This window comes from Muntiacus reevesi, chromosome 1 (assembly GCF_963930625.1).
Source record: "Muntiacus reevesi chromosome 1, mMunRee1.1, whole genome shotgun sequence".
In the NCBI taxonomy this organism is placed as follows: Eukaryota; Metazoa; Chordata; class Mammalia; order Artiodactyla; family Cervidae; genus Muntiacus; species Muntiacus reevesi.
In genome coordinates, this window is record NC_089249.1 from 134,882,268 (window position 1) to 134,906,344 (window position 24,077).

The 24,077-nt window shown below is 37.6% G+C and overlaps 1 protein-coding gene across 2 annotated transcripts in view; it reads right to left on the reverse strand.

Annotated features, from left to right (window-relative positions):
- The window catches only part of LRRC7 (leucine rich repeat containing 7), a 455,066-nt gene that overhangs the window by 139,520 nt on the left and 291,469 nt on the right, over nt 1-24,077 (reverse strand). For both annotated transcript variants that reach the window (XM_065928451.1, XM_065928441.1), the window contains exons 8-9: nt 7,421-7,495; nt 1,174-1,318 (exon numbers count right to left, since the gene is read on the reverse strand). In XM_065928451.1, the coding sequence (XP_065784523.1) occupies nt 1,174-1,318; nt 7,421-7,495 (220 nt within the window). The remainder of the gene's footprint in view (nt 1-1,173; nt 1,319-7,420; nt 7,496-24,077) is intronic.

The window sequence follows — 24,077 nt, forward strand, 5'->3', positions numbered from 1 at the left end:
TGCAAATGTGGAAGTGTTTAATTAAGCTTAAAATAAGTCTTACAAAGGAGTAAGTTGAAAAGACACTGTTACAAAAATATATAACTATATAAATAAAAACATCATCAAATCTGCAAAGAAAGAAAAACCAATCTGTTCTGTTAAAAGTAGTATTCTCTATTAACCTAAAATAATAGTGAAAATGGAAGCAACAAAAATTGGAGAAAAATTTTGACTTGTGATTCAATTTTCAGAAGCATTAATACATTCCAGAACATATGATACATCTAATTCAAGGAGTGTTAAAAACTATAATCCAAAATTAAGTAGTTTGATGATTACTCTCCTATCTGTGTCCTCTCATAAATAATAACAGTAAGATATCTATATAAAAGTTTACTCATTATTTAGATTCTTTCACTGTTACTCAGATAAAAATTTATGACAAAAAAGGATTGAATAGTTAATATGTATTAACAAAATTTCTGCTCTTATGACTCTTGATAGCATGCAAAAGATGAGATATCATTTTTAAATAATAGAACTATGAAGATATTTTATTTATTTATCATGTTATTCTTAAATTAGAGCAAGGTACAATAAAATTAAAGTAGAATAGAGCAACACTGTGGATAGAAAGTGTCAGTTGCTCAGTCATATCTGACTCTTTAGGACGCTATGGACTGTATCCTGCCAGGCTCCTCTATCCATGGGATTCTCTAGGTAAGAATACTGGAGTGGGTAGCCATACCCTTCACCAGAGGATCTTGCTAACCCAGAGACTGAACCAGGCTCTCCTGCATTGCAGGCAGATTCTTTACCATCTGAGCCACCAACGAAGCCCATGCTACTGGTAATTCTATAGTGACAAAAGAAGACATACATAGTCATCCAAGTACTTAAATCTAAGATAAATACTCCTTTTAATAACACTTTAAAACTTAGTAGATCTAAAATTAATTAAAGTATGTCAGTTTAGTAAGATCATTTTAATAGGAGAGTATTTTGACAGCTAGAGTTACCATTTGATTCTAAAATACTGGTAAAATAATTTTTCATATTGCATAATGACTATGCTAATTTATTAATATTAGACTAACAGTATATTCCCTACATCTGCAAATAAACTATACCGCTAAAAATGAAAACAGTATATTTGACATAAACATTGATAACAAAATATTATGTTCTTACCTATAGAGTCAGGCAACTGTTGCAACATATTGGATGACAGTAAGAGGTCCTCCAGGGCTTCACATCCAGAAATGTCCATGTCAACAGTTTCTATTCTGTTTTTTGACATATCCAGGTATACCAACATCTTTAACTTCCCTATAGACTTGATGACATTGAGTAAACTCAGGGTTAGTGAGAAACTTTCAGGAAATATTTTAAAGTTGTAAAAACCACAACACAGTAAAATTAATTTCAAAAGCAAATGCAACAATAATAAGTATTGGTGAGAATGTGGAGAACTGTAACCCTTATACATTTCTAGTAGGAATGTAAAATTATGCAGCCACTTTGGAAAACAGTTTGGCCATTCCTTAAAATGTTAAACAGAATTTCCATATGACCTATCAATCCCTAGGTACATGCTTAAGAATGAAATATTTGTCCACACAGAAACACAAATAATCAAAGCAGTGTTATTCACAACATTCAAAACGTGGAAACAACCCAAATGTCCATAAACTGATGAATACATAAACAAAGTGTGATCTATCAATAAGCTGGAATATTATTTGGCAATAGAAAGCAATAAAGTACCAATGCATGCTACAAAATGGATGAACCTTGAAACAAATGCAGTGAAAGATGCCAGTCACAAAAGATCACCTATTGTAAGATTTTACTTATATGAATTGTCCAGAATAGGTAAATCTATGGAATCAGAAAGTAGAATAGGGTTGCTAGAGGCTGGGAGGTCAGGGGAAATGAAATAACTGCTAATGGCTTTCAGGGTTTCTTTCAGTGGTAATGGAAGTGTTCTAAAATTAGATTATGGTGATGTTTGTTCAATTACATCAGTATTCTAAAAACCATCAAACTGCATACTTAAAATAGATGAATTTTATGATATGGGAATATATCTTACAACATAGATATGTTAAAAGATAGCAACAACAATCTCAAAGTTGCCAAAGACTTAAATGAATATAGGAAAAAAAAAAAGGAAGGAAGGATGGAAGAGAAAGTTGTCACCCAAACAACATATGCTGACATAATGATTCTTACAATTTCAAATGCATGAGAAAGGTATTAAATCATGATTTGAACTTTAACCTACTAAGCAGAATCAATATTTTGTTCATTCAACAGTCCTTTTTGAGGATCTACTATATACCAAAGCTTGTATTATATACTAGAGAACAATCATAAATATCTTAGCTAAGTATGGGGAGAGACTTGTCATGATACAAAGTCTTTATCTTTAAGGTGCTCATACAGTGAAGGAAACTGTCCAATAAGCAAATAACTATAAAACCCTATGATATGTGCAATAAAAAAAAGCCTGTAGAGAATGCCATAGAAGCACAAGGCCACAAATTGCCTGGAAGGCACTTCTTGTCCAGAAAAAGAGAACTTGTACCTGGAAGAGAGAATAGCGCAGAGAAGTGTGAAAAAGGGAGTGTGCTTGAAGAAGAGTGGGAAATTCAAAGTTACTGAATATAGTGATGAAGTTAAGCCTTAGAAGAAGTCATCTGTTAAAAAGCCTTACCTTTCAGGTAAGGGTTATTTGAACTCTATCTTTTTGGCAAGGAGAGTTATTCAAGGCTTTTAAGATGGTGAACAACATTATTAGACATGTATTTTGAAATAATAATCTCAGGGAAATGTGAAGGGAAGATTCATGACTAGAGTTAGAGTAGAACTGAAAGGATCAGAAGGATCTGGAAGCTGTTTAGCTAACGAGATGAAAGGGACCTGAGTTAAGGCAGCAGAAGTGAGGATAAAGTGGGGATGGCTCAAGAAAAATTTAGAAGTGGAATGACTGGATTAATAACTGATTTCTGAGGACAGGAGTGGAATCAGATCATATGGTGGGCAAGGGATGAATAATGGCTATCTAACTTGGACATGAATTATGGGACTTAGAGCAAGATGAAATTCTTCATTTTCCTTTTCTTTAAGGGCATGTTTTGCAAATAAATGTCCTACACATATCTGTGTTCAATGGTTCATCTGCTTGTTTGTCTACCTGTAACACTTTGCTATACTGTCTCTACTTATTTGACAGAGCATAAGCAAATAAACACCACATCAACAAATTAATTGCACAAGCACATACTTGGCACTGTGCTAAGTACCTTATACATATTACTTGATATAATACTTTATGTTCTTGTTGCTTAGAATGTGTTTTACGCAGCAGCCATATCAGCACCACCTGGGAGCTTGTCAGAAATGTGTCATCGAGATCCACTCCAGACCCACTGAATTGGAATCTGCACTTTAACACACACTAAAGCTTAGAGGTTAAGTAATATCACACATTGGGTTCCCTGAGAAATGGAGACAAAGAGAAATTTTTGAGAGAGATTCTTGGGATTAATACCAGTGAAAAGAAAGAAGGAAGGAAGGAAGAAGGACTGGGCAGGTGAAGGTAGGCTGTGATGGTTCTGAGGAATTACTCGGCTGACTCTTCAAGTAGCACTGCGGTTGTCCTGAGGAGCAGTGAAGGGGCCAGAGCTTCATACTCTTGCACTGATTGATCACTGAATTGGTGGTCTCCTGGAATACAGTTGTAACCCTACATGAGAAAGTTCTCTTCAGCTGAGGAAAGTCCTGAAGAGGGTGGAGACTTGCAAGCAGTATTCCCAGAGGTTGAGGGAATAGAATGAGCTCTTCATTCCAGGAGGATGACACATGACAGGATCCACCACAAGTAACGTTCCAACATTGCCCCACTAATGAGGAGTGGAGCTAAAATTTCAAACTCGATTTTATCGGATTATAAACTATAAAGCCTATTGATTAGATTAGCAGTTCCTGACCTCTAAATCGCTTATTAACCCAGCTCGTATCTCTAGCCCTGCTTCTTCTGCTCCCCTTGTAGGCAGAGAGTGTGAACACAGTCAGGGTAGGTGAATAGTTTCTAGGCTGGGAACTGGGTGCTCTGGATCAACCAGGCCAGAGGGCTGAGCTTCTTCTCATGCCTAGAAACACGTCACTTGGAAAAATACTGTCACACTTCTTAGAGCTGTCCACCCCAAGGAACTATTATGCTAACTCAGCTCATCTCTTCTGATGAGCACACAAAGAATAATATATGTGTTTATGTTTGTCTGTGTGTGTGTGAGGATTTCTTTTTTTTGTTCCTTTATCATGAGAAAATTTCTTTTCTCTTTGAAGCCTCTTGAATTGCTATCTGCAGCATAACTCAATATGTTTGTGTGAAGCTTCTAAACATCTTTTTTTGGAAGCAAAATAACACTTCAGTGTTTATTTTTGAGTCTTTCTAAACCCTCACTTTGAAGCACCTTATAAAGGCAATAATAGCCTGGAGTGATAAAGGCCTTTGTAGCCCAATGACTCAGAGTTCTTGAGGATATTAAATGTTACTCCAACATCCGGACATAGAGGGATCTACAGACAAGCAGAGGGCAACAAATTAAAAAAGGGGAAGCCACTACAAGCAAAAGGAGATATTGGAGTTTGCTGTTCAATTATATTTTTATTGACTGACCTTAGAGTGATGGTTGTAAGACAGAGCTATGTGGCAAACAAATTTTTGATCATTATTTATTTGCTTCTCTGATTTGTGAAAAGTAAAGTGGAAAAATGAAAATCCAGGCTTCTAAAAGTATTTAAAAATATACTAGCTTAATGTATTATGGTATGTAAACTAAAAACCAAAGGAATGTGCTTTTTTCTCCTGTATATTATGACTCTAAATATTTAGAATTAATCCTTCTGTGAAACTGATAGACATGGGCTGAAGACTGCATTCAAGCTTAGACTTTCAAGGCCAAATGTTTCTAGGTAATTGTCTAACAACTCTTTGCCAGCCTTAGGCATTCAAAACACCACACCTGTTTAAGGGTGGGAGGTGTAGGAGTATCCCATAAGTATTCCCATAAGGAGTGTCACAAAATTTGGAATTCAAGTGTACTAAGTAAAGCAAGAAACCCACTTAAAGATGGCAGTATATAAGAAAAAACTACTTTGTAACAGGCAAATTAGACAGCATTATCTGTTTTACAGATGATTGAATCACTATTTTTACATTTAAATAATACATTAAATAATACATTGACTATGGAATTCATCAGGCTTCCCTCCCTCATAATTCAGTTGGTAAATCATCTGCCTGCAATGCAGGAGATCCGGGTTCGATTCCTGGGTCAGGAAAATCCCCTGGAGAAGGCAATGGCAACCCACTCCAGTATTCTTGCCTGGAGAATCCCATGGACAGAGGAGCTTGGCGGGCTACAGTCCATTGGATTGCAAGAGTTGGACACGACTTAGTGACTAAACCACCACCATGGAATTCATCTGCAAGGTTGGATTTTGGGAACAGAACAAGTGTGAAAAGTAGGATAAGCCCAATTCTCATTCATACCTTCTGCTGATTCCCATAGCAACAGCATTTGGAGCATCAGAGTGAGCAAGAGCCTCTGACGCTGGTTTGAATCACAGGTCCACCATTTACTGACTGTGTGACCTCGGCCCAGTTACTTACTCTTTCTGTTTCAGTTTCCTCATCTATGATATGGGGTTGGTAATAAATTCTGCTTCACAAGGTTGCTCTGAGAATTTGGTGAGTCACTTGTAAAATATCTAGATAGTGCCTAGCCCCTGATAAATGCTATATAAATAGTTTTTAATAAATAAATACACTGCAGGTATAAAATTCTCCCACTAGCATTCTGATTTCCACCTATGTGATGGACATGAGTTTGAGTAGGCTCCGGGAGTTGGTGATTGACAGGGAAGCCTGGTGTGCTGCAGTCCTTGGGGTCACAGAGAGTGGGACACGACTGAGTGACTAAATTGAACTGAACTGATATACACCTTGAATATGGCTATGTGTAGTAGAAAATAGATTTGTCCCTTCTGTTATATACAAATCCCTCAAACAAATATGTTCAAGGTCATTGAATATATTAGTTTTGTAACTCTGACATGAGCATGATTTCCAATTCATAGAGGTATATTTGTATATGGTTTTTAATAAATCAATAAACAGAAAATATGCATGCTTTTCTTTTGTATCTGTGAGGATAGCAGAAATGTATTCTTTTGGTGAGAGAAAAAAGCATATTTTCTCTAATCTTTTGTCAGATTTTCTTCTTTATGTGGTCCCATGCTTATTCAAAAGAGAATAGCTTCCTCTTCTTGCTGTTGCAATCGTTTTAAGAAATGTTTAATGTCAATGCAAACAAAGGATCAAGTCTGGCTTTCAGAACACACATTTAAATCTCAGTGGCTGAAGAATTATTCCACAACCGACTGCCCTGGTTACTTAACCCCATGTAAGGAGTTTAGAGTGGCTTTCACCACCGAGAGCCTTCTAGTTGTTTTGTGTGTGTGTTGTTTAGTTGCTAAGTTGTGTCCAACTCTTTTGTGACCTCACGGACTGCAGCCCACCAGGCTCCTCTGTCCGTGGGATTTCCCAGGCAAGAATACTGGAGTGGGTTGTCATTTCCTCCTCCAGGGGATCTTCCCGACCCAGAGACTGAACCCATGTCTCCTGCATTGCAGGTGGAGTCTTTACCATTGGGCCACTTGGGAAGCCCTGTGTATGTGTCCACATGCTTATACCTGAGTGCACGTGTCATGAGTGACAAGAAACTGTTATATGGAAAGCCATTCTTTCACTGGATGGAAAATGAACGGTCACACTCAGTGAGTTGACTAGTACATCTATGATTCAGGAGAGATTACTGAATTTTCTGTTAGAGAAAGATAATTTGACTCCAACTTCCTATTTTTAACAAGTTATGTTCCTTGCATTTTTCAAAAAATCAAGTAGATCTACTGGAAATCACCTGAACTGAGAGAGAAATTTTTATCTTGTGGAAGAGCTCAAACAATATGAGCAGAAACCATTATCTAATTACCTATAACAAGAAAATTGATTTTGTAAAACTAAGGCTTGGTATTATGTACACCATTTTTTTCATATAACAATATAAATTTGTTCAGATTTGATAAACAGTAAACACAGAAAGAGATGAAATGTACTTCTAAGAGTATGAGAAAAATCTTTCATATATGTTACATGCTCGTTTTACTCACCTATAACAGACATAACACTCGTAACACTCAATATTAAAAATCAAACTAGTGAAAAACACTTGATGGAATACTATTATCAAATGTTTAATTTTGAAATGAAAATACTGAGGTTTAAGATGTAAGATTAACCATTATCAGTTACAATGAATATAAAATGGAGATGCTAGACGACATGGCATAATAAAAACTTACATACCCCAGGTAGCACTTGCAATGCATTATTATCCATCCACAACTCCCTTAAATTTTGTATTTGATCCAGAACTTCAGGCTGGGGGAGAAGTAGTGAGAAAAGAGAGAGGAGAAGAAAACTAAATTAGTCTTTTCTTATCACAGTAAAGGATTTAATTTATTGGGTCTGAAACTTTTATTTGGGAATCCAGTGTTAATCCTCTAAGAAATTCCAAGTTTAACAGATTTCTTCTAGCAAAACTGGTATTCCCTGAGGTAGCCAACCTGTAATTGATGTGGAAACCATTAGAACAAGAAAAATACAAGTTAAAATCTATTACTCTCCCTTAACATGCAATAACTATTCTCTGCAGTATTTATCAATCTCTGTCTTCTTCACTAGAGTATAATTTTTGGAAGGGCAGAGTAATATTCAGTTTCTAATCCCTGTGTCCTCAGATCCTCACTGTTTGCCATGGTACTTGGTAAATAGTAGGTTTTTATCATAACACCACACACACAAAATCCTCTGCTCCATGATGTAATAATAGTATAGGAGCTTCCCAAGTGGAACAATAATAAAGACTCTGCCTGCCAATGTAGGAGACACTCTGAGTCAGGAAGAGCCCCTGGAGAAGGAAGTGGCAGCCCACTCTAGTATTCTTGCCTGGAAATTTCATGGACAGAGGAGCCTGGTGGGCTACAGTCCATGGAGTTGCAAGGAGTTTGACACAAGTGGGTGAATGAACACACACAGGCACACACAATAATAGTATAAGACCCACTCATTTCTTATCTTTTCATTTACTCAACAAAAAATTATTTGTTGAATAATGGGGAGGCCTACAGTGCAAAACATACAATGCAGGATCCACAATTATTCAAAGCTAGTCCCTGCCTTGAAGTAGCTGATGAGCTAATTGGGGAAATAAATGTATATAAATAACAAAAACACAAGGCATCACACGGGAGAAAAGAATAATGTAGAGAAGTTCAGAGAAAAAAAGAGACAGAATATGATCAAGAGGTAACATATTGTGCATAATAAATACTTTAATTCCAAAATTAGAAGCTGTCTCTAAATTCTATCTCCTGCTGCTGCTGCTGCTGCTAAGTCGCTTCAGTCATGTCCGATTCTGTGCGACCCCATAGACAGCAGCCCACCAGGCTCCCCCGTCCCTGGGATTCTCCAGGCAAGAACACTGGAGTGGGTTGCCATTTCCTTCTCCAATGCATGAAAGTGAAATGTGAAAGTAAAGTCTCTCAGTTGTGTCCAACTCTTAGCGACCCCACGGACTGCAGCCTACCAGGTTCCGTCATCCATAGGATTTTTCCAGGCAAGGGTACTGGAGTTGGGTGCCATTGCCTTCTCCTAGGAAGCAGACTATTCAGAGGGTAGGTTGCTATTGCTGCCAGCATCATTTCTTGATTTATAATGACCTCTTCCTGATTTCTTTCCAGAAATTATCTCTCCTGCTCCCACTCTAAGGCCACCTGCTTCCCTTGAAGTTGATTCCTTTTTTTTTTTTTTTTTTTTTACCACTCCAGGGAATTGACAATGGCCTAAACTAATTACTGCATTATATTCACACCTGCCCACAGGGTTTGGCTCAAGAATCCATCCAGAGCAGATAAGAAGCAATGATTCTCTGCCTGGGTTTTGTCCTTGTTTAGTCACTGAGCTGTATCCGACTCTTTTGCGATCCCAAGGACTGTAGTCTGCCAGGCTCCTCTGTCCATGGAATTCTCCAGGTAAGAATACTGGAGGGTTGCCATTTCCTTTTCCTGGGGATCTTCCTGACCCAGGAATTGAACCCACGTCTCCTGAATTGGCAGGCGGATGTCTTTACCGCTGAGCCACCAGGGAAGACGTCTCTGACTGGGACTTGGGGAAAAGACTCTTGCTCTTGTCTGCTGGATCTGAAACTGGAAGGGTACAGTTCTGGGGGCTTCAGGCATGAGGTAAGAAGGAGAGCCTGTTTGAACTAAAAGATGGATCCTGATGGCATCATTTAGGCTTAGAGTTAAGCCACGCCTTATTGTTAAGTCACTCAGTTGTGTCCGACTCTTTGTCACTCCATGGACTACAGCCGATCAAGCTTCTTTGTCCATGGAGTTCCCCAGGCAAGAATGCTGGAGAGGGTTGTCATTCCCTTCTCCAAGGGATTTTCCTGACCCGGGGATTGATTCCCGGTCTCCTGCATTGCAGGCAGATTCTTTACCATTCTGAGCCATCACCTTAAGTCAGATTTTTTTTTTTTGTCTCCAACTAAAAAAATTATCACTGAAATAAGATACAACCATAGTTCAGTAAAATTTGAGACCTAATGAGGAAAGCTAGTATATTTGATAGGATCCAGTGGAAAAGAATGGAATGGTATCAATGTTACTACTGGACTATTGATAACTATGGGTCAGTACGATACACTTCAGAGACTTCTGGACTACTTTGGAGATAATTTTCTGATGCCTTTAGCCTGCAAATGCAATGGGACATGGTGCTATTCCTGAGAGAAGTTTCATTTGTAACAAGGGTCAAAATCTAAAGTTTCAACTTGGAAAATAGTTAGGACTACATGAGGAAGGTGGGGGGTGGATTTTTGTATAGGAAAATATTCCCACTATTGCTTAGCTCGTGGGGAACAGGGAGTGCACTATTCTATTGGAAAACTCTGTCTCTGTATCAGTCATATGGCATAACTTTTCTAAGCTCAGGCATCATGCGGACTTTAGAGGAAGAGAAAAATTTGCATACCTAAATTCAATGCAAGTTTATGGAATAAGACAGAGGCTAGTGTATAAACTTGAAACAATGAGCATTATTCAGGAAGTCTAGCTGTGCTGTGGTAACAAATTAATCCTGAAATCTCAGTGGCTAAACAAACAGGATTACTTACTCTTACTTCATGTTCACTGTGGGTTTCTGCCCCCCACCAACCAGTCTTGTGTTACCACCAAAGCAAGACTTTTGGAAGAGTCAAAGCGGGGAGTGAGAGTATGGAAAACTAGCCACTGCTCTTACAGATCTCAGGCTGGAAGTGACACTTAATCACTTCTTCTTATAGCTCATTGTCTAGAACTGTTTATATAGCCTGGACCTAAGTTTAGGGAAGGCTGGGGAATGTGGGAAGAATTCAAGGAATATTGAGTGACTACTAAGAGTCAGACACAACTTAGCGACTAAACAACTGCCGCTGCCACACAGTGACACCCTATGAAAAAAAGGACAAGAATAAAGATATAATACTTTCATAATTTAGTTATCCCTTAATTTTATAAGTATTTATTAAACAGCTTCTAAGTTCAGGTACTTCACTAGAATCATAATGTGTGCTATGATCTCTGCCTTCAAGGAACGAACCCATGGTCTATTTCTTGAGCAAACATGTAAAGAGCAATTCCATGACATTATGGGAATACAAAGAAGGAGGGGTCTATAATGCTTTAGTATCAAGGGAAACCAGACATGGATTCCTGAAGCTGAGATGAGAAGGAACTGGTCAGAATAAAGGAGAGGAGAGGAGATGAAGCATATTTTAACCAGAATCAGAGTGGTGAGAAACAGCATGATGTATGCAGGGGAACCACAGGCAGTTTGCTTTACTTAATTGTCAAGTTTAAGATTCAGTAACTAGTGAAAACAGTAGAAAATGAGGCTAACAAAAGAGCGTAGGGTCTGTCAAGGCCTCACCTTTTGTTAGCAAGATAGGAATTTATCTTATGGGTCAAGGAGCATCACTAAAGGTTTTCTAAGAGGAAGTGATATTTTATATTTATCACTCTGCATGCATGCTAAGTCACTTCAGTAGTGTCCGACTCTGTGCAACCCTATGGACAATAGCCCAACAGCCTCCTCTGTCCATGGATTCTCCAGGCAAGAACACTGAAGTGGGCTGCCATGCCCTCCTCCAGGGGATCTTCCTGACCCAGGGATCAAACCCATGTCTCTTACATCTTCCACACTGGCAGGCAGGTTCTTTACTACTAGTGCCAATGTCCTTTTTGAAAAAAGAAAAGAAGAAGCCAGAGAAGTTTATTAGGACTAGTAATAAAGAAATAATGAGAAATAAAGAGAAGCTGGATTCAGGAGACCTTTAGAAGATGCATGTCCCCCAGTTACACAGCATATGGTACTGACAACTATGGAGGTGCAGAATATGGAGGTAGGAGTAGATTTATGAAAGGGATTGGATTTTTTAAATTTATTTATTTTTAATTGGAAGGTAATTGCTTCATAATATTATATTGGTTTCTGCCATATGTCAACACAAATCAGTCACAGGTACACACATATCCCCTTCCTCTTGTGTCTCCTTCCCACTTTCCCCTCTGGAACCTCCCTTCAATCTCCTACCCCTCTAGGTTGTCACAGAGCACTTAATTCAGCTTTTATCATGATTAGCTTTAGGTTCCTGTGAGACACAGATGGACACGTCCAGAAATCAGTTGGCTATTAAAATCTGAAGCTTACGGGATAGGTCTGAGCTAAGGATGTTCAACTTAAGTATTTTGTGGAAATAGAACTCTTGTGGATGAGCTCCCTATGGGGCATGTAAAGAGAATCAGAGGTACAGGTGACCGAGGAAGGAACACGGTGGATACTAACAGTTGAGAGTTGAAAACAGGAAGTGTCGCTGGCAAAGCCCACTAAAAATTTCCAAGAAATAAAAGAAGGATCTGGGTAATAAAATAGAACCTTCTTTTTTTTCCCCCTTTGAACTTCATCTCATTACACTTCTCATGGTGGGTGCCGCCCACAGAAGCCTTGCCCCAGGCACTTCAGAACAGAGTTTCCTAGTGTGAAGTGGCTGCACCAGGTATGCTGAACACCTCGTCTTGGGGCACGTGCAGAGACACTGCACCTGGCACTGTGATACGAAGCCTGAGCAGCACGTCTGCCCCCCAAAGCATGTGCTCTAGAGTGGGAGCTCCGTCTCTTCATTCCCTGATCAGAGAATACAACTTTCCTTTGCTCCTGAGCTGAACTCAGTCTTGTTCTATTGGCTGGAAGGACAGGCAGGAGGACCCTTGCTGGGGTCCAGCTGGAAAGGGTCAGTAACAGAAGGGCAAACTACAGAAGGTAAGAAGAAATGGAGTCCGGGAGAGTAAGGGCTTATTAAAGTCCAAAGAACAGAGTTGTACTAAAATAAGGAAGTGAAGAAGAGCATCATACACTGGAGAGGCGTCTGGTAAAACAAAAGATGAAGATGGGCACTCAGTTTTGGAAATAGTAACATACTGGTAAACTTAGTGATAGTAATTTCATGAGATAACTATATTACAGTGGGTTGAAGATAAATAATAGGCAAATAAATGGGGACAATACAGATAGAATATTCTTTGTAAAGTCTGGGTGAGATGAGAGGAGAGAAATTGAGGAACTAGGAAGAAATTGAGGAAGCTGAGGGAAAAAGAGCAAGCTGAAAGAAAGATACTAGATGAGGATGGTTCGTACTGGAATCATCTGAGGGGAATCAAAGAAGAAACTGAGGGGAATCGAAAGAGCTCTATCAATGATTAACTGTTATTTTAACTTTTGGGGGAGCCAGGTGATAGGCTGACAATCTAGGAAAAAACAGAATAAGAGATTTCAGGTTTCCATGAGACCAGAGAGAAGTGTAGTAGGAGTGAGGAATTGAGAGAAGTAAAAGGATAAAAAGATAGAATGAGAGAGCAGAAGTTAGGAGATCAAGGTTTCTGAAGTTGTTTCAGGCAATGACAAAATTCAAGCTGTAACCCTGGGTTTAATGACACCTTCTTGTATGTGGGCAAGGGAGAATGCTGTGGAAACATAAGACCTTGCATGATCTCTAAGGATCTGGGTAACCTTTGGTGGACTACATAGCTTGCTCCCTTGGCTGTGTCAGATAAGGCAAAAGTGAAAGTGTTAGCTGCTCCGTCATGTCAGGCTCTTTGCAACCCATGGACTGTAGCCTGTCAGGTTCCTCTGCCCATGGTATTTCCCAGGCAAGAATACTGGAGTGGGTAGTCATTCCCTTCTCCTACAGGTTCTTCCCAACCTGGGGATGGAACCCGGATCTCCTTCATTGCAGGTGGATTCTTTACCATCTGAGCTACCATCAGGTAACGTAGCAGATAAAATTGACTAATAATACCTCTAAAATCTCTTATGGTGGGTTCTTCTGGGGACTCTAGGCATCTAAGACAACTTGGAGAGGGATTACTGATGTTAATCTATATTTCTACTTTATTTCAAAAGTTCTCATTTAATTAACTTAGTAACATAATAAGGTAACAGTAGTCCCACTTTACAGATGAAGACTCCGAAAATCATTTTCTGGGGGAGAATAAAAATAGGTGGATAAGAGTTGCGTAACTGCAGCTGGAATCATTACTCAGGTCTCCTGGCTCCAAAGATGACATCATGTTACAGCTTAAAACTGAAATTCTGAAATAATGAAGAATGCTGGTGACCACAAGTGCCCAAAAAAGAAAGTAAAGCATATGCTGGATTTCTTAAAAACAGATAATGTTTTCATTACTGGATGTTATAATAAAATGTGTCACAGAGGAAATCTCAACAACTTCCTAATAAAAGAAGAGACTAAATATGTTTAGCAGATCAATACATAACTTGGCTGAAACAACATAAAGAAGCAATGACATCTCATGATCAATAGATAATTTTGAAGTGGATTTTGGAACTAAACTAAATGGCTTACATCCAGCCTAACACATAAATTGCTTTTTATTCATACCACTTGATTTCATTCTCAAAGTCAATTGTTTCCATTAAAAATGAGTGAATTAACTGAAGAATGGCTTGGCATACTTCATGATTATGAAGGTGTTATGAACTGGACACTCACATAAACTCCTTTAATGATTATAAGTTAGTGTAGTATTTTAGGAAAACACTTTCAAATATGTATCTCATGTTATGAAAATGTTCACATTGGTTTTGGGGCAGTTATCATACTGAAATTATCTGAAATATAGAAAAACCTTATTGTAGAAAAATTTTATTATAGGATAATTAATATTATTAAAAACTTAGTCACACTTTAAATAAACAACAGCATAAGAAAGAGCTAACCAAATTATGATAAAATCATAAGTTGGTACAGTGTGCAACAGTGAGAATGAATTATCTATATTTTTATGTAAGATATACCTTGCAAATAATATTGAATGAAAAAGCAAGTAGGGAAAATTTGTATAACACAAATCGGCATAGACTTTAAAGTGTTACATATTTATAAATACATATACATACAATAAAAATAGTAGTATATGGAACAGATGCACACAAAATTAAAAATAATACTTGTCTTGGAATTGGAGTAGGACTAGGAGGGCGACTTTTACTTGGGGTCTCTTGTTGTTCAGTCACTCAGTCATGTCTGACTCTGTGACCCCATTGACTGCAGTATGTTAGGCTTCTCTGTCCTTCACTATCTTCCAAAGTTTACTCAAACTCATGTCCGGGAGTCGGTGATAGGGAGGCCTGGCGAGCTGCAGTCCATGGAGTCACAAAGAGTCGGACATGACTGAGCGACTGAACTGAACTGAACTGAACTTATGTCCATTGAGTCAGGGATGCCATCCAACCATCTCACCACTGTTGTCCGTTCTCCTCCTGCCCTCAATCTTTCCCAGCATCAAGGTCTTTTCCAATGAATCGGTTCTTGGCAAAAGAACCTTCAGGTGGTCAAAGTATTGGAGATTTAGCTTCAACATCAGTCCTTCCAATGAATATTCAGGGTTGATTTCCTTTAGGATTGACTGGTTTGATCTCCTTGCTGTCTGAAGGACTCTCAAGAGTCTTCTCTAGCACCACGATTCAAAAGCATCAATTCTTCGACTCTCAGCCTTCTTTATGGTCCAGCTGCTACATCCATGCATGACTACTGAAAAAACCATAGCTTAGACTATATGGACCTTTGTCGGCAAAGTGATGTCTCTTTTTAACTCACTGTTTAGATTGATCAGAGCTTTTCTTCCAAGGAGCAAGCATTTATTCCTTTTTCCAAGGAGCAAGCATTTTGTGGCCGCAGTCACCATCCATAGTGATTTTGGAGCCCAAGAAAATTAAATCCTTCACTGTTTCCACTTTTCCCCCTATTTTCCATGAAGTAATAGGACAAGTTCAATTCAGTTCAATTGCTCAGTTGTGTCCAACCCTTTGCAACCCCATGGACTACAGCATGCCAGGACTCCCTGTCTATCACCAACTCCCAGAGTTTACTCACACTCGCCATCTAACCATCTCATCCTCTGTCATCCCCTTCTCATCCTGCCTTCAATCTTTCCCAGCATCACGGTCTTTTCCAATGAGTCAGTTCTTCACATCAGCTGGCCAAAGTATTAGAGTTTCAGCTTCAGCATCAGTCTTTCCAATCAGTCCTGAATATTCAGGACTGATTTCCTTTAGGATGGACTGGTTGGATCTCCTTGCAGTCCAAGGGACTCTCAAGAGTCTTCTCCAAGACCACAGTTCAAAAGCATCAATTCTTTGATGCTCAGCTTTCTTTACGTCCAACTCTCGCATCCATACATGACCACTGGAAAAACCATAGCCTTGACTAGATGAACCTTTGTCCGCAAAGTAACATCTCTGTGTTTTAATATGCTGTCTAGGTTGGTCATAACTTTCCTTCCAAGGAGTAAGCGTCTTTTAATTTCATGGCTGCAGTCACCATCTTCTGTGATTTTGGAGCCCCCAAAAATAAAGTCTGCCACTGTTTACCCATTTATTTGCCATGAAGTGATGGGGCCAGATGCCATAATCTTAGTTTTTTGAATGCTGAGTTTTAAGTCAGCTTTTTCATTCTCCTCCTTCACCTTCATCAGGAGGCTCTTTAGTTCCTCTTTACTTTCTGCCATAAGAGGGGTGTCATCTGCATACTTGAGGTTTTTTATATTTCTCCCATCAATCTTAACTTCAGCTTCTTGGTCTACATTGTTTTATTTCCTTCCCCCCAAATCTAACTCAGATACAAAAAATAGTTAACAATTGTTCCTTTTAGTTGGCAGTTATTTGATATATTACTTTGAAATTTTTATATTTTTATATTTTCTTTCATTTTTTAAGACACTAGAAAAATATGATAAAATAATAATTTTTTTCTTCATAGGCTTTTTTTCTGTGTTTTCCAAATTCTATAGTATATTGTTGTTGTTTGGTTGCTAAGTCATGTCTGACCATTTGTGATATAAGCATTAATTTAATAAAAAAAATTAGAGAACATTTCAGTGTCTTGTCTTACATTTACACTTACCTACACCACTATAGTATTAAGTGATCTTATTTTTATTAGTTGAAGTGATCTAAGAAAATGGTTACATCAGTTTTAACATAAATAGAAATAACGGTTTCTATTACTATAACAAATTCCAAAACCTCCTGTCATGTACATGCAGTTTACTCTGTTCTCTTTATTTGACTACATGTGTTACTTTTATTCCACTAATTTGGATAATAGAGTTTGATTATGTTTATTTATACCTTTATTAAATGTTTTCTTTCAATAAGGCTAAGAGAAATGTTCATTGAAAAATGTAACATCTGACATTTATCTAATTTTGTCAAAATTAAACTAAGGAACTTTAAAATTTAAAAAAGAACTTTGCACTTGAAATGTCTTAAAATTATTGAGACTGTCTAGCAGATACTATAGTAACAAAAAATTGTATTCTCAGAAATAATGCAGAACTAAAAGGCAACATGGAACCCGGTTCAAAATGCTGATAATACACAAGAAAGTGGTTTCTCAAATCAATAAATGTAAAATATCCAATGCAAATTAAAAAAATTATATTCTCTAACCAAAGTGACCCAATTATGACATTTCATTGAGTTACCTGTTATTACATTCTTTCTAAATTTTGAGATCAATATTTCAAAGTATTATTTATTTGTTTTTTTACTTTATCATTTTTGCTTGATAATGTCAGAGCTTGCAATTTGCCAAGGAAGCAGGGCTTCCCAGGTGGTTCAAGTAATAAAGAATCCACCTGCCAATGCAGCATCCCTGGGTTGGGAAATGGCAACCCACTCCAGTATGGCAACCTGCTCCACGGGCAGTCCATGGGGTGGCAAAAAGTTGGATACAACTGAGCACACATGCCCCTCCAAGGAAACACGACTGCATTTTAAGAAACTTTCCCTCATTTTCCTTCAGTTTCAAATTTCACAACACACTTACTGAATCTGCCTTCAACGTAGGAGATCCTGGTTCAATCCTTGGGTCAGGAAGATCCCCTTGAGAATGGAATGGCTACCCACTCCAGTACTCTTGCCTGGAGAATTCCATGGACAGAGGAGCCTGGAGGGCTACAGTCCACGCGGTTGCAAAGAATCAGACATATCTGAGCGACTAACACTTTCACTTTAGCTTATTACCAGCTCTATAGTTCTCACAACTGGGAAATCTTTTATTTATGAATTCAAGGATGTACTGTTGAAACTTTCTGATACACAAAACTGAATAACTAAAATTGTTCAGGTCTTGATGACAAACCTGCTTGTTCATTCTCTCAATAGTTCTGTCAAACATGCCTTTAGATTGCTTAACTTCTTCAGTTAATTTCTTTGGAGATAAAAAGGTTAGCTCCATATGGTTGAGCATATTTCCAGTTTATGTTAGTTTCATGTTTCTCAATTTTATTTCAGATGCCACTCCTACTAATACATTAATAAATTTTAATGTTTTGGTTTCAATTTAACTACTACAGTTAGGTAACATGTAGAAAATATTTTTATATTTTAGAAATTATTGAATAGATAAAAAATAGGCATTCTTGACAATGATAATAAAAATGCATGGCTGAGAAAATAAGATTAATTTATAATTAATTAAAACATTTTCAGCCATAAACTATTAGAAATAGAAATATTATACCAAATATATGAGTGTAATATGTTTCATTTAAATATTCAAATCAATTATTAATGGCACACAGGGAGTAATCCACAGATGACATGATGTTGAAAGGGAGACAATCCATTAAACGACTGAATTAGTTTCCAAAATAATCTGAAATATTAGAAGACTCATTAATTCATTTGTTTATAAATACATTCACTCAATCAAGAAATGTTACCTACCCATGAAAAGAAGTCATTTTATAAAGATCTCTGGGCTTACAATACAGACTGTTACAGGATTGTTTCTCTATCTTCTTTGTCAATGTCCTGTTCCAAATGCAACATATGTTGGTTGTTCCCCTCTTAAGTTACTAAACATTAAGTGTCTTCAACAAAGCAGAATTTATTCAGAATATCTGGAAACCATTCCATAGGAGAAATGGTTAAAATGCCTCAAAGTTTTGGACTGAAGATATAGGTGTTAAAGATTCCCATCTTTGAGGATTATTATAAGGAAGAAGGGCTGGGTTTATCCTCTCTTTATCCCCAGATCAGAATGAGAATTCATGAGGAAAGTTGCAGGAAAGTGGATGTAAGTAAGCATTATACAGGAGTGATTTTTTCCAATTCGATCTGTCTAAAATGAAATAATATAATTTCCTTTAGGGGATAGTGACTCTTCTCTCAAAGGAGCACTTAGCTCCCTGAGAAGATATAAATAAAAAAGAACAAAACAACAACAACAACAAAGCTCATTTCTATTGATCACTTGGGACAGTAAGGCACTTTAAAAAATGCTTTTACATAGATTATTCTCCTTGAATCTTCACAGTTATTATTGGACAGGTGGTACTATCACTGGACAAGCAATAACCAGAATGATTAAGAACATGGTTTCAGGAGCTAGATAGAGTCCAGATCCAGGGTTTGTCACTTCAGTCAGTTCAGTTCAGTTCAGTTCAGTCACTCAGTCATGTCCGACTCTTTGCGACCCCATGATCGCAGCACGCCAGAACTCCCTGTCCATCACCAACTCCCGGAATCACCCAAACCCATGCCCATCGAGTCAGTGATGCCATCCAGCCATCTCATCCTCTGTCATCCCCTTCACCTCCTGCCCCCAATCCTTCCCAGCATTAGGGTCTTTTCCAGTGAGTTAGCTCTCCACATGAGGTGGCCAAAGTATTGGAGTTTCAGCTTCAGCATCAGTCCTTCCAATGAACACCCAGGACTGATCTCCTTCAGGATGGACTGGCTGGATCTCCTTGCAGTCCAAGGGTCTCTCAAGAGTCTTCTCCAACACCACAGTTGAAAAGCATCAGTTCTTTGGTGCTCAGCTTTCTTCACCGTCCAACTCTCACACCCATACATGGCCACTGGAAAAACCATAGCCTTGACTAGACAGACCTTTGTTGGCAAAGTAATGTCTCTGCTTTTAAATATGCTATTTACTTGCTTTCAAATATTTGCTTATGTTCCTCTCCTGCAATATGTAGAAAACAGTAGTACTCCCCACATCGGGTGATAATGAGGAATAGTTGTGATAAAACATTTCAAATACATAGATCCGTGCCTGGTTCTAAGTGTTAGGGCTCAATGCTCACTTAGTGTTGGCTCTTATTCCTATTTACAGACAAGGAAATTTGGGTATAAAAAAGCAAATTACTGTGTCCAGAATTAAATAACTAATATACAGGGAAGGCAAGAGCATAATCTTGAAGTTTTGTAAGATATGATAAATAAGATTCAAAAGGAGATGAGTATTCCACAGAAAAGGTATGGTTTTCAACTACTTGGCTTTAGAATGAAGATGCCAAAGGAGATTAGATGCTTAAGACAGACTTATTTGATTATTCAGTGTAATAAATTAATGTAATAGTTTAACATCATAATTTTACTCAGAAAATGTTTATTAAGAGTCTGTTATGCACTGGAGAAAGAGTAGTAAACAAAACAACCACGTCCCCATAAAGATAACATTCTGATGTTTCATGTTTACTAGGCTGGGTCCTACAAAATGTTAACAACTGGGCATGGCAAACAATTCTGGTTTCATGACTTCCAATTTAATGCACTACCCATTACCTAGATTGCAAACCTTAATGACCTTGTCTAAGTCTAAATTTAAGAGTGAAAACTGAATAACACATGCATTCTTGTCTCATAACTCAAATTGATTTTCTTGCTCTCTTTCTCCAAAAGACTTCCTCCATCCTCTATCTACAGTGTAGCCAGTAGGCCATTTCCTTATGTCCCCTTTTGCAAGGCCCACATACCTTGACTGTATCAGACAAAATGACTCTCATCTGACCCTTGCTTACTTCTCAGGCTTATCTTGCACAGTACCCTCAGTTAATGTGAGGCTCAAGGAAAACTCAATTCTGCTGTTCTCAAAGGCATCAAGCTTTAGTTTGCAACTGGTCTTCATAAATGTTGTTCTTTAAGCCTGTTCACCTGATCCCTGACTGGGTTAAGTCCTTCCTTCAATGTTGGTAAGCCTACTGTAGCGCTTTGTAAATTACAGTGTGAGCTCTTTGAAGCACGGAATTGAATTTTGTTCACCTCTGCATCTCCAATTCCTTTCACGGTAATCTGTGCAAGGTAGTGCTTCAGAAAGGAGTATATCAAGGCTGTATGTTTCACCCTGCTTATTTAACTTACATACAGAGTACATCATGCAAAATGCCAGGCTGAATGAATCACAAGTAGGAATCAAGATTGCCGGGAGAAATATCAACACAGGAGAAATATCAACAACTTTAGATTTGCAGATGATACCACCCTTTGGCAGAGAGCAAAGAGGAACTAAAGAGCCTGTTGATGAAGGTTGAAAGAGGAGAGTGAAAAAGCTTGCTTAAAACTCAACATTAAAAAAAACTAAGATCATGGCATCTGGTCCCATTACTTCATGGAAAATAGATGGCGAAAAATGGAAACCGTGGCAGATTTTATTTTTTGGGGCTTCAAAATCATTGTGGATAGTGACTGCAGCCATGAAATTAAAAGATGCTTGCTCCTTGGTATAAAAGCTTTGAGAAACCTAGACTGCATATTAAAAGGCAGAGACATCACTTTGCCAAGAAAGGTCCATAAAATCAAAGCCATGGTTTTTCCAGTAGTCATGTATGGATGTGAGAGTTGGACCATAAAGAAAGCTGAGCTCCAAAGAATTGATGCTTTTGAGCTGTGGTGTTGGAGAAGACTCTTAAGAGTCCCTTGGTCAGCAGGGAGATCAAACCAGTCAATCCTAAAGGAAATCAACCCTGAATATTCATTGAAAGGACTGATGCTGAAACTGAAACTCCAATACTTTGTTCACCTGATGCAAAGAGCTAACTCATTGGAAAAGACCCTGATGCTGGGAAAGATTGAAGGCAGGAGGAGAAGGGGACATTAGAGGCTTAGGTGGTTGGATGGCATCACTGACTCAACGGACAAGCATTTTGGCAACCTCTGGGAGATGGTGGAGGACAGGGAATCCTGGCATGCTGTAGTCCATGGGGTTGCACAGAGTCAGACATGACTTAGTTACTGAACAACAACAACTTTCTGTGCTTCTAGTTCACTTATTCCAACACCCTAGAACTCCCTAACAGCAGGAATTGATAGATCACAGATATTCTAAATTTAACCATTATTTGTCTGTGTTTCCTTATCACGCTGAGATTCATGATAAATGTCCCATCATTATAAACAGTTTCTTCTCACAAACATCACTTGGCAAATATGTCCTCTTTCCTTTTGTCACATTTAGCTAAATGAACTTAATGTTCATTGCATCCAACTTTCTGCTTTTTCTGCTACTGTACCAAGATTAGTTGAAAATCATACTTTGTTTGATTGGTTTTACTTTAACTCCATGACAAGTACCTGAAATGTGGATCACATACTGACAGGCGACCCTATTTCTTTTCACTGAGAAGTTACTTTTCATCTCTCTGAAACTATTTCATAGTTCTTCAATCTTATATCCTTCTCATACCCCAACTCATAACACCCTGTTGTTCTCTGAAACAAATGAACAAGCAAACACGTGAACTGATGTGAATTTATTCCAAAGGCAATGAAGTTTTGGTTCAGGCCTCCCCCCCCCCCCACATAGTTAGAAAAATTTGCAGAGGAATATATTTTAAAAACAATTAGCCAAGATTACTGTCATTTGCTACATAGATTTTCCCTCCATCATACTTCCTAGGGTGTAACATGGCACAATTGGGGCTTGGGTTTAGTTGAAGTTAAGTTGGAGATACCTTTACTTTGGATTTAGTGCAATATGTTTCTGTGTTTTGTAGTCATTTCTGGAGTTTTCTTTCACTAAGCACCTCTGGCTCTTCCAAATTTGTGACTCCTTTTGCCCATGTGTGCTCTGGATTATATATCTCTTTCACTTTTTTTTTTGTCTTTCAGGGATCTAGGCCTAGAGTAATCTTTTTCCGCCCCATACAACATGAATTTTTCTGTCTCTACTAGGAGACTTCCAGCAGCATTCAAACATGCTTTAGTTTGTCTCATCATTTTTTAAAGTGTACTGTTTTCATTGCCTCTGTGGTCTCTTCCATCTATTTTCTATTTGTTTGCTTTTCTTCAGAGAGACACTTTAGAAGAAGTTTGGCTATTCTTTTTACCTTTGCTTTTTTATCTCCCATTTACCCTTGAAGCCACTGTGGTGTGTTACTGAAAATTGCTCTTGTGCCAATCATCATGAGCTGCATTTTGGGACTGGGGTCCCTAAATTACAGCTACATTATTCTGACTTTGTATTTAGCTACTAAACTCAGAAAATAAAGGATAAGTAGAAAATCAGGGAAGAAAAACAATATTAAATGTAGAAATGAAAAACTTGTATTAAAGGGACAATTGATTAAAGAAAATTTTATAGTTGTAAAGTATTTTCAAGATATATAAAAAATTTGCAATTGCCAATGCAGTTTAAAATTCCAGAATAGTTGGGTGATATTTGAGTGTTCATTAATAGAAATTGTAATTATGGTGAACTATATAATTTCTATGTTTTACCTATGTTCTCTATCTCTTATTAATGTTTGAAATGCTGAAAATATGAACATATACTTTAGACATCATATTTTATAACTCATATACTCCTATGAGATAATCTATGAAAATATCTAAAATTGTTATTCTTTTCTTCTGTATCACATAAATATTTTCTTCCAATATAGTTGTTTCACTGAATGAAAAACAAATCTGAATCACTATTTTTTATTTATCACTGTTAGTCAACTCCCCAATGTGAATTAATTCACAAGCAGTGAGAAAGAAATGTTTTTAATGAAACTGCTAAGATGTACATAAGAGTTGATGTGTAGCATTAGTCTTATTTTATATAGATACTGGGAAAATTCTTTATATATTACTATTTGATGAAAACATTATTGGATTGTACTTATTTAATACCGTGAAAGTTAGTTTATTTGGCAAACCAATAACCTGAAATCTGTTTACACTGTTAGTTCCATACTTGTTATTGTGAGCTTCTGGTGCAGGGCTTACATCTCTGAATTCCTAACACTTATTATCCTTGCTCCAAACACTTATAATAGCAGTGTGCTTGTTGCATAAATATCAGCAATGACCTTGTATATAATTAGTTTTCTATTAAACTTTATAAAGTCCAATTACTTGAACAGAAAATAACAGATAAATTATGTCACTGGTTTGCTAAACAGTAAGAAATGCATCAAATAAGAAACTGGATTGTCAAGTATGTATGCATATCTTTTCTGCCCAAAAGCCAGTAAGTGGTAAGTCAGATCATTATTTTTACATCACTTGAAGTGAGAACCTATATTAAAAACTAAATTCTTCCATGTGAAGATCCTTTTGTTAAGTG